This window comes from Schistocerca piceifrons, chromosome 3 (genome assembly GCF_021461385.2).
Source record: "Schistocerca piceifrons isolate TAMUIC-IGC-003096 chromosome 3, iqSchPice1.1, whole genome shotgun sequence".
In the NCBI taxonomy this organism is placed as follows: Eukaryota; Metazoa; Arthropoda; class Insecta; order Orthoptera; family Acrididae; genus Schistocerca; species Schistocerca piceifrons.
In genome coordinates, this window is record NC_060140.1 from 889,279,670 (window position 1) to 889,295,042 (window position 15,373).

At 39.8% G+C, this 15,373-nt stretch overlaps 1 protein-coding gene across 1 annotated transcript in view; it reads left to right on the plus strand.

Annotated features, from left to right (window-relative positions):
* LOC124789746 overlaps positions 1 to 15,373 on the plus strand; it is a 257,297-nt gene that overhangs the window by 145,315 nt on the left and 96,609 nt on the right. The window contains exons 10-12 of the mRNA XM_047257199.1: positions 6,031 to 6,134; positions 6,219 to 6,362; positions 7,715 to 7,811. Coding sequence (XP_047113155.1) covers positions 6,031 to 6,134; positions 6,219 to 6,362; positions 7,715 to 7,811 — 345 coding nt within the window. The remainder of the gene's footprint in view (positions 1 to 6,030; positions 6,135 to 6,218; positions 6,363 to 7,714; positions 7,812 to 15,373) is intronic.

Sequence of the window (15,373 nt, forward strand, 5' to 3'; positions counted from 1 at the left end):
AATTAATATCTGCGGCATTAGCCTAGCTAACTACAAACAACATGAAAATAAATATCCATATCGTATTTTAATATAATAGAGGGAAACATTGCACGTGGGGGAAAAATATATTGCCGGCCGCGGTGGTCTCGCGGTTCTAGGCGCGCAGTCCGGAACCGTGCGGCTGCTACAGTCGCAGGTTCGAATCCTGCCTCGGGCATGGATGTGTGTGATGTCCTTAGGTTAGTTAGGTTTAAGTAGTTCTAAGTTCTAGGGGACTAATGACCACAGCAGTTGAGTCCCATAGTGCTCAGAGCCATTTGAACCATTTTTGAAAAATATATCTAAAAACAAAGATGATGTAACTTACCAAACAAAAGTGTTGGTATGTTGATAGAGATACTACCAAACACAAACAAACACACAAAATTCAACCTTCCCAACCCATGGTTGCTTCATCAGGAAAGGGGGAAGGAGAGGGAAAGACGAAAGGATGTGGGTTTTAAGGGAGAGGGTAAGGAGTCATTCCAATCCCGGGAGCGGAAAGACTTACCTTAGGGGGAAAAAAGGACGGGTATACACTTGCACACACACACACACACACACACACATAACACATATACAGACACAGCAAATCGTATTTTATTTTTATTCATATCAAGTCATCTAAAAGAAAAAGAGGGGGAAGGGAAGGAAAAATTGAGTGATATAATGAAATATGCAATATCAGAGTGAAAACAATAGTGATGATGGTGGTGGTGGTGAAAAGGAAAAGCATACGGCAATAAAAAAACATTTTTACTGGAAATGTGGTTCCAACAAATTAATGACATATGAACAGAGACACACTATTATCCATTTCAGCTGTAAACATTACACTAAGTTTTTATTTAAGATATCTACATTTATTTAGACATTCATTCTCTTTTGGCTTCACAACCCTGCTTGGGTCTTTGCCTTCTTAACAGTTTTCCTTCCATTCTATGCTCTCGTTTACTTTCCTTCTCCATCCTCTGATTCCTAGAGCTCTGATGTTTCCTGCCTCATCATCCAGTCGTCATTTATGTTGTCTTCTTTTTAATCTTGTTTCTGTTGGTTTCCATTGGAAGACCTTTGTTGTTATTGTGTCCTCCAGCCTAAGGTCGTGCCCCAGCCAGGCTATTCTTTTACTTTTAATTAGCCTTTCAGTATCAGCTCCTTGCATGATGTGATCCAACTCATTATTGGCCCTTGTTCTCCTGGTACCATCATTGTTTTGGATCCCTCCATAAATTTTCCATAGTACTCTTCATTCAGATATTCTAAGTTGTTGTTAATCATTGCTGGTTAACATCCATGCTTCACATCTGTATTAACCTGTGGCCTAATCATAACTTTATATAAAATCATTTTGAGCTGTCACTTTACCACCCTAGTAATTAGCTTTTTAAACGTATGATAACACCTATTACCACTCAAAATGTGGGCTTTTATTTCAGTGGACATAGAATTTACTGTATTAATATTAGCCCCTAGACATCCAAATATGTATTTGCATGTTTGGCTCCTTTTCATTTGTTGTTGCATATTTTAATTAAAAACTAGTGATGATGCATATTTTCACTCTACTTTTACAATATTTCAAAAATCTAGATGGGCGGGCTCTAGCTTGATCTTATTTTCATTTCTCACAGAGTGACTGCAACCCACAACTGTGTGCAATAACTAACTGAGAGGCTACTAGCTAGCAAACTTAAAAAAAAAAAAAAAAAACACAGGAGGTCAAAGCCAATCTGCCTACCGCCCATGTTCCCGCTTAATCTCCTCTTCTGACATATCGCATGTGTCGGTAACAATTAAATTAAATTACAGTAGTTGTTAGTCGCATGTCCATTGTTTAAGTGTAGTTTTCTTTTTATTGGTTCAAAGCTTAATGTGTTTACGTGTAGGGTGTAACGTATTGTGTTCGGTGCAGCCTGAAAAAAGAAGTGCTGTTTTGTGGATAGCAAACCATGCCAGAAAATTTACGTATGATGGAAATATTTTATGTTGTTAAGTTTGAGCGAAAAACATTTCTGGCAAAAAAGAAAAAAAAAAAAAAAAAAAAAAAAACTTTCAAATAGACAAATCTTCATATCGCAATAATGCAAAAGAAAGGCCCACAGCAACTACTTTTGACAGCGGCAAGTAGCAGAAGCAGAGATTTAACCTCTGAAGGTAACTTTAACATGGATTTATGTGAAGCTTTCATTGCAAGAATATTCCTCTTCTCAAACTTACAAATCCTATCCTCAAAGGTTCCCTGTGCAAATATAGCTTTAATCGAAAAGTACCAGATGAAACAACATTGCGTAAAAACTACGTACCAACAATTTACCTACATGCTGTGGAAGAAATACACTATGAATCAAGGACAACATTATTTGGATTTCAGTTGAGGAAACTACCAATATTAGTGGCCTTTACATTGCAAATTTAATGGTTGGTGTGTTAAAATAACAGCCTTCCTCTTCCTATTTAGTGGCCTACAAAGAACTTGAAAAGACAAATCATTCTACGATCACCAGATTTGTGAATGAGAGTATTAGAAAAATATTTCCAGAATCTTCTGCAGATTTAAGGGTGTTTTGTTTTTCTCAGATGCTGCACCTTATATGATCAAAGCGGGAAAAGCCCTCAAGTAGTTTATCCCAATATGATTAATGTGACGTGCTTTGCTTGCGAAGTACCTTGCCTTGCTGAAGAAGTGTGATCCATGTTTGGGAATGTAAATAAACTGATTTCATCCACAAAGAAAGTGTTTCTTAAGGCATCTGCTCACTTCAAAACCTACAAAGAAAAACTGCCAAATGTGCCTTTACTTCTTGAACGAGTAGTAACACGTTTGGGTACAGGGATCAAAGCTATGTTGTTTTACAATGAGCTTTTTGAGGCCATCAGAGGTGTAGTAAATGACTTCGATAGTGTAGAAGCCTTGGCAGTTTGCCAGTGCAAGGAATCATTTAATGATTCTGGTATAAAAAGAAAGCTGTGAGTAACACACATTTTTCCCATATAAGTGTGAGTATTAAAAAGCTTGAAACTCAAGCTTTGGTGTTGAATGTATCTGTACAGTTACTGAATAAAATTAGTCTAGTGAACTTATTGCCAGAGGTATTCCCGAGAAAACTTAAAAGAAAAGTTTGAAAATATTTTGAACAATAACCCAGACTTTGAACGCTTGTCTCAAATTGATAGTTTTATTAATGGGACAAGCGGACTTTTGCCACAAACAATAAGTGCCGCCATGGCACCCAAATTCAAATACTGCCCACTTATCTCAGTTCATGTAGAATGGTTCTTTTCTGCTTATACACTCCTGGAAATGGAAAAAAGAACACATTGACACCGGTGTGTCAGACCCACCATACTTGCTCCGGACACTGCGAGAGGGCTGTACGAGCAATGATCACACGCACGGCACAGCGGACACACCAGGAACCGCGGAGTTGGCCGTCGAATGGCGCTAGCTGCGCAGCATTTGTGCACCGCCGCCGTCAGTGTCAGCCAGTTTGCCGTGGCATACGGAGCTCTATCGCAGTCTTTAACACTGGTAGCAAGCCGCGACAGCGTGGACGTGAACCGTATGTGCAGTTGACGGACTTTGAGCGAGGGCGTATAGTGGGCATGCGGGAAGCCGGGTGGACGTACCGCCGAATTGCTCAACACGTGGGGCGTGAGGTCTCCACAGTACATCGATGTTGTCGCCAGTGGTCGGCGGAAGGTGCACGTGCCCGTCGACCTGGGACCGGACTGCAGCGACGCACGGATGCACGCCAAGACCGTAGGATCCTACGCAGTGCCGTAGGGGACCGCACCGCCACTTCCCAGCAAATTAGGGACACTGTTGCTCCTGGGGTATCGGCGAGGACCATTCGCAACCGTCTCCATGAAGCTGGGCTACGGTCCCGCACACCGTTAGGCCGTCTTCCGCTCACGCCCCAACATCGTGCAGCCCGCCTCCAGTGGTGTCGCGACAGGCGTGAATGGAGGGACGAATGGAGACGTGTCGTCTTCAGCGATGAGAGTCGCTTCTGCCTTGGTGCCAATGATGGTCGTATGCGTGTTTGGCGCCGTGCAGGTGAGCGCCACAATCAGGACTGCATACGACCGAGGCACACACGGCCAACACCCGGCATTAAGGTGTGGGGAGCGATCTCCTACACTGGCCGTACACCACTGGTGATCGTCGAGGGGACACTGAATAGTGCACGGTACATCCAAACCGTCATCGAACCCATTGTTCTACCATTCCCAGACCACGCGGTCTGCACGTCCAGCACGAACGCTGGTCCAACTGAGGCGCCAGGTGGAAATGGCATGGCAAGCCGTTCCACAGGACTACATCCAGCATCTCTACGATCGTCTCCATGGGAGAATAGCAGCCTGCATTGCTGCGAAAGGTGGATATACACTGTACTAGTGCCGACATTGTGCATGCTCTGTTGCCTGTGTCTATGGGCCTGTGGTTCTGTCAGTGTGATTATGTGATGTATCTGACCCCAGGAATGTGTCAATAAAGTTTCCCCTTCCTGGGACAATGAATTCACGGTGTTCTTATTTCAATTTCCAGGAGAGTGAAAATGTTTTGAGTGATTGAAGATACAGTCTTACTACTGAACATTTGGAACAGTACCTGATCATTTACATTTACAATAGTAGTGGCATGTAAAATAATTTGTAAACAATACTTTAGTCCAATAACATTAATTAAAGGTCAGTGTTGTTCAAAAAATTCCTGGTAGTATGTTGTTTTTGAAATAAAATATTACAGAGTTTTTGTGTGTGACCCTTTGCATGTGATGTATCTCGAAGTTGGGCCTGCCCATATAGAATGTTTTGCAGTGAATAACTCGCATCATATCCACCTTTTACCAACAACAACACAAAGAAGTAACAATATTTGAAACACAGTGTGCATATTCTTTTTCCAATTTTGTTTTGAAAACTAATTGACAAAATAACCCTGCCTAACCTCGAACACAAAGTATACAGATCAGGAGAGGAGTGTTCTAAATTTCCCGTTTTGTGTGTGTGTGTGTGTGTGTGTGTGTGTGTGTGTGTGTGTGTGTGTGTGTGTGTGTGTGTGTGTGTGTGTGTGTGGCTGGCACTCTTCCTTGCACTCGATGTGCATAGGTCCTACTTCGAGATGTATCACATGCAGTAAATACGACGTTTTTTTATTTTCTGATCTTGGATATTTTCACACTTTCCATGCCAATTGTGTTGTCCTTATACCTGTGTGTTCAGGTATTTGGAGTTTTCTTATAATGCTTCTATGGTCACATTGAAAAGCACTGTGGAAAGAGCATCACCTTGTTCAACTCCTTTTTATTCTTTTTATAGGTACTTAGCAAAACCTTCCCTTTTCTTCTGCATTTGAAATCCTGACAGCAAGAATGCTGCTCTTAGTGTTGACCACATAATCATGCATTCATTCCTACATATCAAGTTGATACACTGAAGCTTTTTACAAAACAATTGTTAAACATATCGAAAAAAAAGGGAAACATCATGAATATTGAAGATTACATACCACAACTTGTTAAAAAGAAAGCCATCCTGAGTGCTGAAGATTATATTTCTTCACTTTAAATGCCATGGCCTGGCCCTCTTACAGCTCTTCTAACTTTCCTCTTCATAGATGAGCCACATCAGAACTAATTGTATTTGAAAAATCTGAAATAAAAATTAATTTGGAATTTTATTTCGCCTATTAGCTTGTAAATGTTATTTGCAACTGTTTTGTGACATTCCAAGCACATTAATAAAAGCACGTTCAATTGTTATTGATTGAGAATTATTATACGTAAAATGTACTTAATGGTAATATTATGCACAAGAGTTGTATAGGTAATATCCTCTTGCTAATGGAATTCTCATAACATATAAAGATATAAACAAAGAAAATTTGTGAGTTCACTGAGTGGATGGTGGTGATACTAGTACAAATAACATTTGGCATTTTTTAAAATCCTCTTTTGTTTTTCACTAGTTATTTTACTTATTTCCAATTCCTTCATTTTCAAACAGAGACTTCATTCCAGTCACAGCAAACACAGCAGGAAGTGAGGCTGACTCTCAGGCTACTTGTGAAAGCAAGAGCCTATAAAACAGGCACAAACTTAAGAATAAAGGTAATTAGAATTACTTTATCTTTCTGCTTTTGGTAAAGATGTTTAATACTTCATTAACTAATGAGGAATAATTTATTTTTGCAGATAATTTCATACCTTCGGTCTGACTTGAGACAGTTCCAGGCTTTGGCAGTAGTGCCTAAATCACCTTTGTGCCGACATATCTTGAGTCCTAATTTAAGAGACTATCACTTACCACATGTTGAAGGGAATAAATTGTGGACAAAGGTGATTTTATCTTTTTAGAAAAGTGATATATCTTAGAATAAAATAAACAGTGAAGTTAGTTTTCATATGTAATTTGTTTATTTTATAATAAATGAAAATCACCAGTTCTTGTTGTTCTACCAAGAACCAACCGAAGATTCTGTTAATATGTTTATTTTATGTTGTTATTGTTTCTGCATTTGTTGTTGCCACTACTCCACTACCTGCGAACGAAGTAAGTGAATTTTGTTTGTAAAATGCCCTCGAGTAGTATCATAGTGCAGCAGTACATGGCATTTTAAGTGAGATACCGTTGAAACCATGCCCTTAGGTTTTATTCCACCAGTGTTGTTTATGACCCGTGTAACAGAACTAAGCCAAAAAGATAAGTTGCCAAGAGTTGTTAATGAGTTACACAAAATATTTAAGATTTTTAATCATCTCTGTATCCCCACTGCCTTTCTTTTCTTCCTGCTTTCTCTTCCTCACCCCTCCTCCCTCTCACCTCCACCCTCTATGCTTCTAACATTGTACCAAGATCCTACCACTACTATTGCCTTCAAAGTTGTTTCCATGAAAATGCATTAATGATCAAGTTTACCAGTTTTGAAGTGCAGCACTTCAGCATTGTACTTGAATTTCGTAAATTGTCTGAAATCCATGTCCTGTCAGCGTGATTTTTGTTTTTGAGAAGAGAAAGAAGCTGCATTGTATTACAACCAGTTTTACGCAAGTGACTTTGTTCTGTAAAATACTTTGCTATACGTCAGACATTTTATATGACTGGGTAAGTTATCAAAAATTTTAATTGCAGCATTGTAAGACCTGTTGTAATTTCTCCCTGTGCAGATGATGTGGTGTTCTTCAAATGATTGAAGTAACGTAGTGTAACTTTCTTCATTATATTTCTTAACTAGGGACCAAACAAGACATATACTGGATCATGTATTCCACAAAAACGGAACTTTTATTTATTGAACACAGTCAGGTGCTTTGATAAGCTGCAAAAGATTCTATCTGCTAACATTTTATCCTTAAATACTCTTATCATGTACTCAGTAAACATATGAATTGTAGCACTTTTGATACTCAAGCTGTAATGAGCTAAGTATTCCATTGTTGCACAGGTGAGTGCCAACCCTCGAATACCTTCTCAAAAATGTTTAATACTGACACAAGGAAAGAGACTGGCTGATAGCTACTGGAGTCTGTGGAGTCAGCCTTCTTATAGTGAAGTTTAGCAGTTGCTTACATGTGGGAAATTACATTTAGGCAGTTCTAAGAGCATATACATAAAGAAATATTACATATGCTGGACATAAGTATATTACCTTTTTCGCTTAAACATTATAGAGTTTTCTTTCTTTCTACAGGAAAACTTAAATGAGAAGCAGGCAGAGATTATTCTAAAGTGTGCAGAAGTTTGTAGACATCAGGAACCAAAAGTGTGTCTAATACAGGGTCCACCAGGTGAGTACATTATTTAGTTTTTAAGGTTTAGTTTCTATAATATGTAATATATGTATGAGTTGGAAACATGGGTTAATTGTATACAGTACCAAGATAAAAATTTGGTTGAAAATAAGCTTTGGCCACCAATAATTCATTGTATTGTGGAGTGTATTCTTCTGCTGGAGCTAAGATTTCCTGACGACAGTCACTGTAAAGAAACTTCTAAAGAAATAGAGATTACTGCATAATATGTGTAAAACAAAGACTAGGACTATAGACAGAGGGTTGCCGAATGAAACACATTTGGCTGTCAAGAGAGCAGTGTGTGAAGTCCTCAGTGACTACCGTAGCAGAATATTGTCAAATGATTTTCCATAAAACGCAAAGAAGTCCTGGTTGTATGCAAGGGCTGTTAGTGGTGCCAAAGTTAGTGCCCAGTCCCTAACAAATGAGGCAGAAACTGAAATTGAGGGTAGCAAAGCAAAAGCTGAAATACTTAATCGTATTTTGAAGTGTTCCTGTGCAAAGGAAAACCCAAGAGAAATGCCCCAATTTAATCCTTGTACCATTGAAAACATGAATTAAATCAGTATTAATATCAGGGTATTGAGAAACAGCTGAAATTGTTAAAATTGAACATAGCTGCTGGGCCCGATGGAATCCGTATCAAATTCTATACTGAATTTGCTCTGAGTTAACGCCTCTTGTAACTATAATCCTCGAACAAAAAAAACATTCCCAATAGTTAGAAGAAAGCACAGATCACACCCATCTACAAGAAAGGTAGTAGAAGTGATTCACAAAACTCTCACCCAATATCCTTGTCATCGATTTATTGTAGAAACTTAGAACATATTCTGAGCTCAGGCGTAATGTTGTACCTCGAACACTGTGCCTCCTCCATGCCCACCAACATGGATTCCGAAAACATTGATCATGTGAAACTGAGCTTGCACTTTTCTCACATGGCATACTGAAAGCTTTGGATCAAGGCAGTCAGGTAGATGCAGTATTTCTTGATTTTTAATAAGCATTTGACTCAGTACCTCACCTACGCTCACTGTCAAAAGTTCGACCGTATCGGGTATAAAGTGAAATTTGTGACTAGACTGAGGGCTTTTTGGTGGGGAGGACACAGCATGTTATTTGAATGGAGAGTCTTCCGTCAGATGTAGAAGTAACTTCGGGTGTGCTCTAAGGAAGTGTGTTAGGACCCTTGCTGTTCATGTTGTATATTAATGTTCTTATGGACAATATTAGTAGTATCCTCAGGCTTTTTGCAGATGATGAGTTATCTGTAAAGAAGTATTGTCTGAAGGAAGCTGCATAAATAATCAGTCAGACCTTGATAAGATATTAAAGTGGTGCAAAGATTGTCAACTTGCTTTAAATGTCCAGGAATGTAAAATTGTGCACATCATAGAACAAAAAAAATTGGCATCCTTTGCTTATAGTATCAATGGGTCACAGTTCAAATCGGCCAACTCCTACAAATACCTGCCCAGTGTAACACTTTGTAGGGATATGAAATGGAATGATCACATAGGCTCAGTGTTGGGCAAAGCAGGTGGTGGACTTTAGTTTATTGCTAGAATACTGGATAAATCAGTCTACAAAGGGGATTGCTTACAAATCACTTGTTGTGACCCATTCTAGAATATTGCTCAGTGTGTGGTATCTGTATCAAATAGGTCTAACAAGGGATATTGAATGTATATAGAGAGGGCAACAGAAATGGTCACAGTTTTGTTTAATCCATGGGAGAGTGTAATAGAGATACTGAAGAAACTGAACTGGCAGACTATTGAAGATAGACGTAACAATGACTCTAGGAATATACTACAACCCCCTACATATTGCTTATATAGGGATTGTGAGGACAAGATTACAATAATTATAGTACGCACAGAGCCACGCAGTCAGCACACCTTATGTGAATGGAATGGGAAGAAACTCTAAGAACTGGTGCAATGGGATGTACCCTCTACCATGCACTTCATGGTTGTTTGCAGAGTATGAATGCAGATGACATGCCTTAAACAAGGTCCATTTTATAAATAAGTTTTCACAAACCATCCAGAACAGCTTTCGGGCAGCCTTCCAGCCCATTCTAATTCAGATTCTGTGCGTCTCATTGACACGTTGCTTTCTCATTGTGGGGTGCTGTGAAACTTTCCCTATGTACTGACTCAACTTGCACCACTACCTATCGTAATCTCATCCAGTCAAAGACATAGTTTTTCAAGGAAAGAGTTATGTTAATGAAAGAAGCGGTGTCGTGTACCAGTGGATGTGTGACAAATGTTTCATTTGTTCCATTGACATGACAACAGCTTCACTCAAAGTGTTCCTGGTCACAGTGGAAGCTCTACAATACAGTGGATATTACCTTGCTTGGCACTATCGTCTCTCTCTCTCTCTCTCTCTCTCTCTCTCTCTCTCTCTCTCTCTCTAATTCCATACTCCCCCAATCCCTAATTTTCCCTCTTCCGTCTTTGTTTCCACATTTATTTTCCTCACCCACCTTTTTACCTTGTTTTCTTGTATTTTCTGTCATCTGTGTTCGTTCCCCTGTACTTAATCTGCCTCTCTTCCGTGACTTGCATCTTCTTCCTGTTTCCATTGTATAATTTTGCCACTTCTAAACTTATAATTCCATTGCCTCCTGCCCCCCTCTCTTCCAGGCAAGAAAACCCTCCCTGGTTCTTACAGTATCTACATTAACATTTTACTTAACCTTTGAGTTACTTTCAAATCACAGTCACATAGTCAGATATAAAAATTAATGCTAGTGAGGACCAGAAATATTGTAATTTTTTTTAAAATTTCATCATGTATTTATTGTATTTATTGATATCTGTCTCTTGTTGGTATTTTCGTATAAGTTCAAAATTATTTTGTTTATTTCTCTCTCCTCGTCCCAATTCAGTAACTCCTAATCTTCTCTTTTTACTATTAAAAAGAGAGAGAGAGAAGAAAAGAAATTTTGTGTTCCTGTATGCAGCTTGTAATTTGTTTAAAGTTTTTGATGTGTTGGCAAATGTGCCAACACCTTGTAGATAGAGGAGGCCGAAATGCACGCTATCTAACGCAGGCGGGCGTGAATTCTGGAACAGGATAAGTAGTGAATGCTAATAAGAAAAGTATGCAGCTCCTCGAATACTTAACTTTATTCCATCCTTGTGGTACATCGCTCTTGATAATACAAATAAGACTATCTTCAGATACGGTTAATGGCGCCTTGCTAGGTCGTAGTCATGGACTTAGCTGAAGGCTATTCTAACTGTCTCTCGGTAAATGAGAGAAAGGCTTCGTCAGTATAGTCGCTAGCAAAGTCGTCGTACAACTGGGGCGAGTGCTAGTCCGTATCTCGAGACCTGCCTTGTGGTGGCGCTCGGTCTGCGATCACACAGTGGCGACACGCGGGTCCGACATGTACTAAATGGACCGCGGCCGATTTAAGCTACCACCTAGCAAGTGTGGTGTCTGGCGGTGACACCACAGTTTTCTCGTCCTTGTCCTAGCTCTTCCATGCAACTCATTGTTGCTAAATCAGAATCTCCGTATATTCCATTGTAATTCCCAGAGGCTTTCCTGAACCTCCATGTTCTCTGCGCTGTCACCTTTCAACCTACTATACCTGCATTTAGTTTACTTCTCCCTATTTGTTTGTGCTCATTATAAAATCTATTAGAGCTTGAAAAAACTAGAGATTTACATTTCGTCTCCATTTGTACATTTGTTAGCAAGGTTCCAACAAACCTCATTTCAGATATTTGTAATTAATAAATAATCATCCATATTTTATTCATTGCAGTAGATCTTCAGTTGATACATAACCACTCTGTGCTATGACATAAGGACAGTTGAAATGTAGTAAAATGTTAACCAAAGGAACATAATGGGAGAAAAAAGTAGTTTGTTTGTGGCAATGAACCAGACTGAAGAAGGCATAATCGTAGAAACTTGGGAAGAGGCTAAGGCCCACACAGCCTCATAATGCTATGAAAAGAAGAAGGGGATATGGAGAGTATAGTGTAAGAAATTAAAAGGAAAAAGTAATTTTAATGGTGAACTGGGAGTGCATGTCCAGGCATCTGGACGTATTTTCTTCTTCCTTCTTCATTTCAGTCAACTAGGGACTACATCAATTCAGCTGCCTCTTTTTCCGAACCGTAACTGACACCCAGTGCTCTTGCATTACTTTAAACTGTTGTTCTTTCTTTCTTTTCTCCACGCCTTCCATGTCTTCAGCCTTGGCTTTTCCTGCAAACTTTTGTGTGTTTGTGTGGCCGAGCGGTTCTAGGCGCTATAGTCTGGAACCGCGCGACCGCTATGGTCGCAGGTTCGAATCCTGCCTCGGGCATGGATGTGTCCGATGTCCTTAGGTTAGTTAGGTTTAATTAGTTCTAAGTTCTGGGGTACTGATGACCTCAGAAGTTAAGTCCCATAGTGCTCAGAGCAATTTTTTGTGTGTTTGTAGTTTTTATTAAGTGGGTCACGCTCATAGACATCTTTAGGAGAAGTTTCAAGTTCTTGTAGATCTTTTTTAACTTCTGTTAACTATGCCCTTGTGGTTTCTTGAAAGTAGGCCAATATAGTTTTAGATACGCTTTCTGGGCTCATTCATTTCAGTGACCATGAAAGGCAATCCTTCATTTCCAAATCGTGCCACTTCTCCGTGTGCTTGTATAATTCATAGTTGAAATGCCTTCTGTTCTTACTATTTTCTTTGATGGGATTGAGGATTTTTCTCAAAATCTTTCATTCTTTGACTGCATTTTACTCCATTAGACTTTTCCTGTTCATTGTAAGAGTCTCTGCCACATACAGAAACTCTGGTCAAATAAGAGTGCAGTAGTCTTTAATTACGGCATTTAAGGATATCAGCCTCTCATTGTAGATGCCTTCTGTTTCTTAATACGCCATTTCCATTTTGTTAATGCTTGACACGAAGGTTTCTTTTTCTAGTTCATTAGTTTTGGACATGCAGCCACACAAATAAAATTTCTTCCACTGATATTTCGGCCACATATCATCCAGCTGTCCTCAGTGTAAGTCACAAGACTGAGAACAAGGTGCCATGCATGGCCTTTTATGGCCCACTGTGGTGGTATGCACTTGCGAGTTGCAGACACTGGTTGGCAGCAAAGAGGTACGCTTACACACGTGCCGCCTTAGCGAAGGCGTACAGACTTTTGATTCGCATATCGATGCATGTTTGGCGGTGATGACACCGTGATGACTTCTCTGTAACTTGCCCGTGAAAGGCAAAGGTCCCAAGTTCGAGTCTCGGTCTGGCACACAGTTTTAATCTGCCAGGAAGTTTCATATCAGCACACACTCTGCTGCAGAGTGAAAATCTCATTCTGGAAACATCTCCCAGTAGTTCATGGAATGTCCTGTATGAATACAGTGTTTGGCCATAGCTGACTTGTCTGGCTGTGATAAGCATGTGTGTCTTCGATGTTCCACTCATCTAGGCCATGTCTCCTCAGTATCCTTTCTTCCAGGAGTGCTAGTTCTGCAAGGTTCGCAGAAGAGCTTCTGTGAAGTTTGGAAGGTAGGATATGAGGTACTGGCAGAATTGAAGCTGTGAGGACAGTTTGTGAGATGTGCTTGGGTAGCTCAGATGGTAGAGCACTTGCCCGTGAAAGGCAAAGGTCTCAAGTTCGAGTCTTGGTCTGGCACATAGTTTTAATCTGCCAAGAAGTTTCATATCAGCACACACTCTGCTGCTGAGTGAAAATCTCATTCTGGACTTCTCTGCAGTTTAATTATCCCACGAGCCGGATTCCATGCTTTGTTCAAATTAAAACCATTACCTCTATTTATTAAATTATTAGCTTCCTTGAAGACAGAATCCCAAAAGGAATAGGTGGATGTTAGAATCTTCACATCACTGTAGTTCACGGAATGTCCTGTATCAGTACCAGTGTTCGGCCACAGCTGACTTGTCTGGCTGTGATAAGCATGTGTGTCTTCGATGTTCCACACATCTCTCGTGAACGCTGTGTGTTGTTTGATCTATGTATGTCTTCTCACAATTTCCACAAGGAATCTGATACACACCCACCTTACAAACAGTAAATCATCCTTTACAGAGCCGAGTAAAACTGCAATCTTCGTGGGAGGCCCTAAGATCACCTTAACACAGTGTTTTTTGAGAATACGGTGTATCTTTGAGGAAAGGGCACTCATTTAGGGCAAAAACCCATTCTTTCTCTGATAGGTTTGGCTGTATCCATTGACCTATGTATTTAAAGTTTTATTTCTGCTTGATTTTTCCGAGTTCAACATAATGTTCTCTTAGCACTAATTTTATGTGCATCATAAAGTGAGTCTACTCAAAGGAGATTTGAAATACAGCCTTTGCTGCTTGTCTGTGCAGTTGTTTAAGTTGTTTTGCTGCTGCATCTATGGAGTGTGAAAAGATCACTAAATGATCTGCAAATGCTAGACACTTGATTGTAATATTCATATACTTGTAACCTAACGTTACCCCATTCTCCACTCCTGAATTGTTCATTTCTGCCCACCATTCCCGAATGTTCTTTTCCTTAAACACAGTTGAAGAAGAGAGGTAATAGTTATCTCCTTTTCTCACTCCTGCCCTGATTTCAAAGGCATCAGATGCCTCCTCTGAAGCTTAGGTTGGAGGTGGTGTTGGCCAGAGTTTGTTGGTATATCGGTTATGTGTTGTTGTATTAGCCAAACTCTTCATGGATTTGAAATAGAGTGGTTCAGGCAATTGACTCATACCCCTTCCTGAAATTGACAATGGTCACCTCAGATTCCCTGTTCTTGAGTTGTAGATATGAAAGTGTGGGCTTGAGGCTCATAATCTGCTCAGCACATGATTATCAGTTCCCAAAACCCAGCTACCTTTGTCAATGTGAAACATCCTGGCCTCAGCTTGCAGTTTTTCAGTCACAAGCAGTTGCCAGTATCCCAGTAGTAACCAATCTACTGCTGATTTGAAAAGATTTACTGTTATTATCATCCCCATTAACACAATTTACAGAAGAGCAAATAAAAGTTAAATTACAGGAGCACAGGTGATGAAGTAAGAGAGGAGATTTGTGGAAATTAAGACAGTAAAGATGAGATGGGAAATAAATATATTGTGTGGAAAGAGTTATCACTTGGGTGTCTGAAATTGCTTGTAACAATAAGAAGCATCAAGAAGGCTTCAGTGCCTAGGTTCCCATTGATGATGCAGTCCGTGTAGTATGTTAAAAGTGTGTATTGTTTACCTTTCACCATCTATTCTAAGGAAAACTGAAGTGTTCAACCCACTGTACAAACCTGAATATTGTAAAAAAATTTCTTGATGTTTGATGTAGAACTCCGGTGACAAAAAGTTGCCAACTACCAGGACTAGAGGATGTGATGTTGACTAACATGAGAAGCAAGTTGTGTGTCTAAGGTTGCCACTGGCACAAGACATACTTTATGGTGGAGTAGATTTGAGCATTCATAGTACTAGGAAGATTCCAGATGGATTACATTATGGTCAGACAAATATTCTGAAATCGGATCTTGGATAGTAAGGTGAACCCAGGAGGAGATATAGTCAG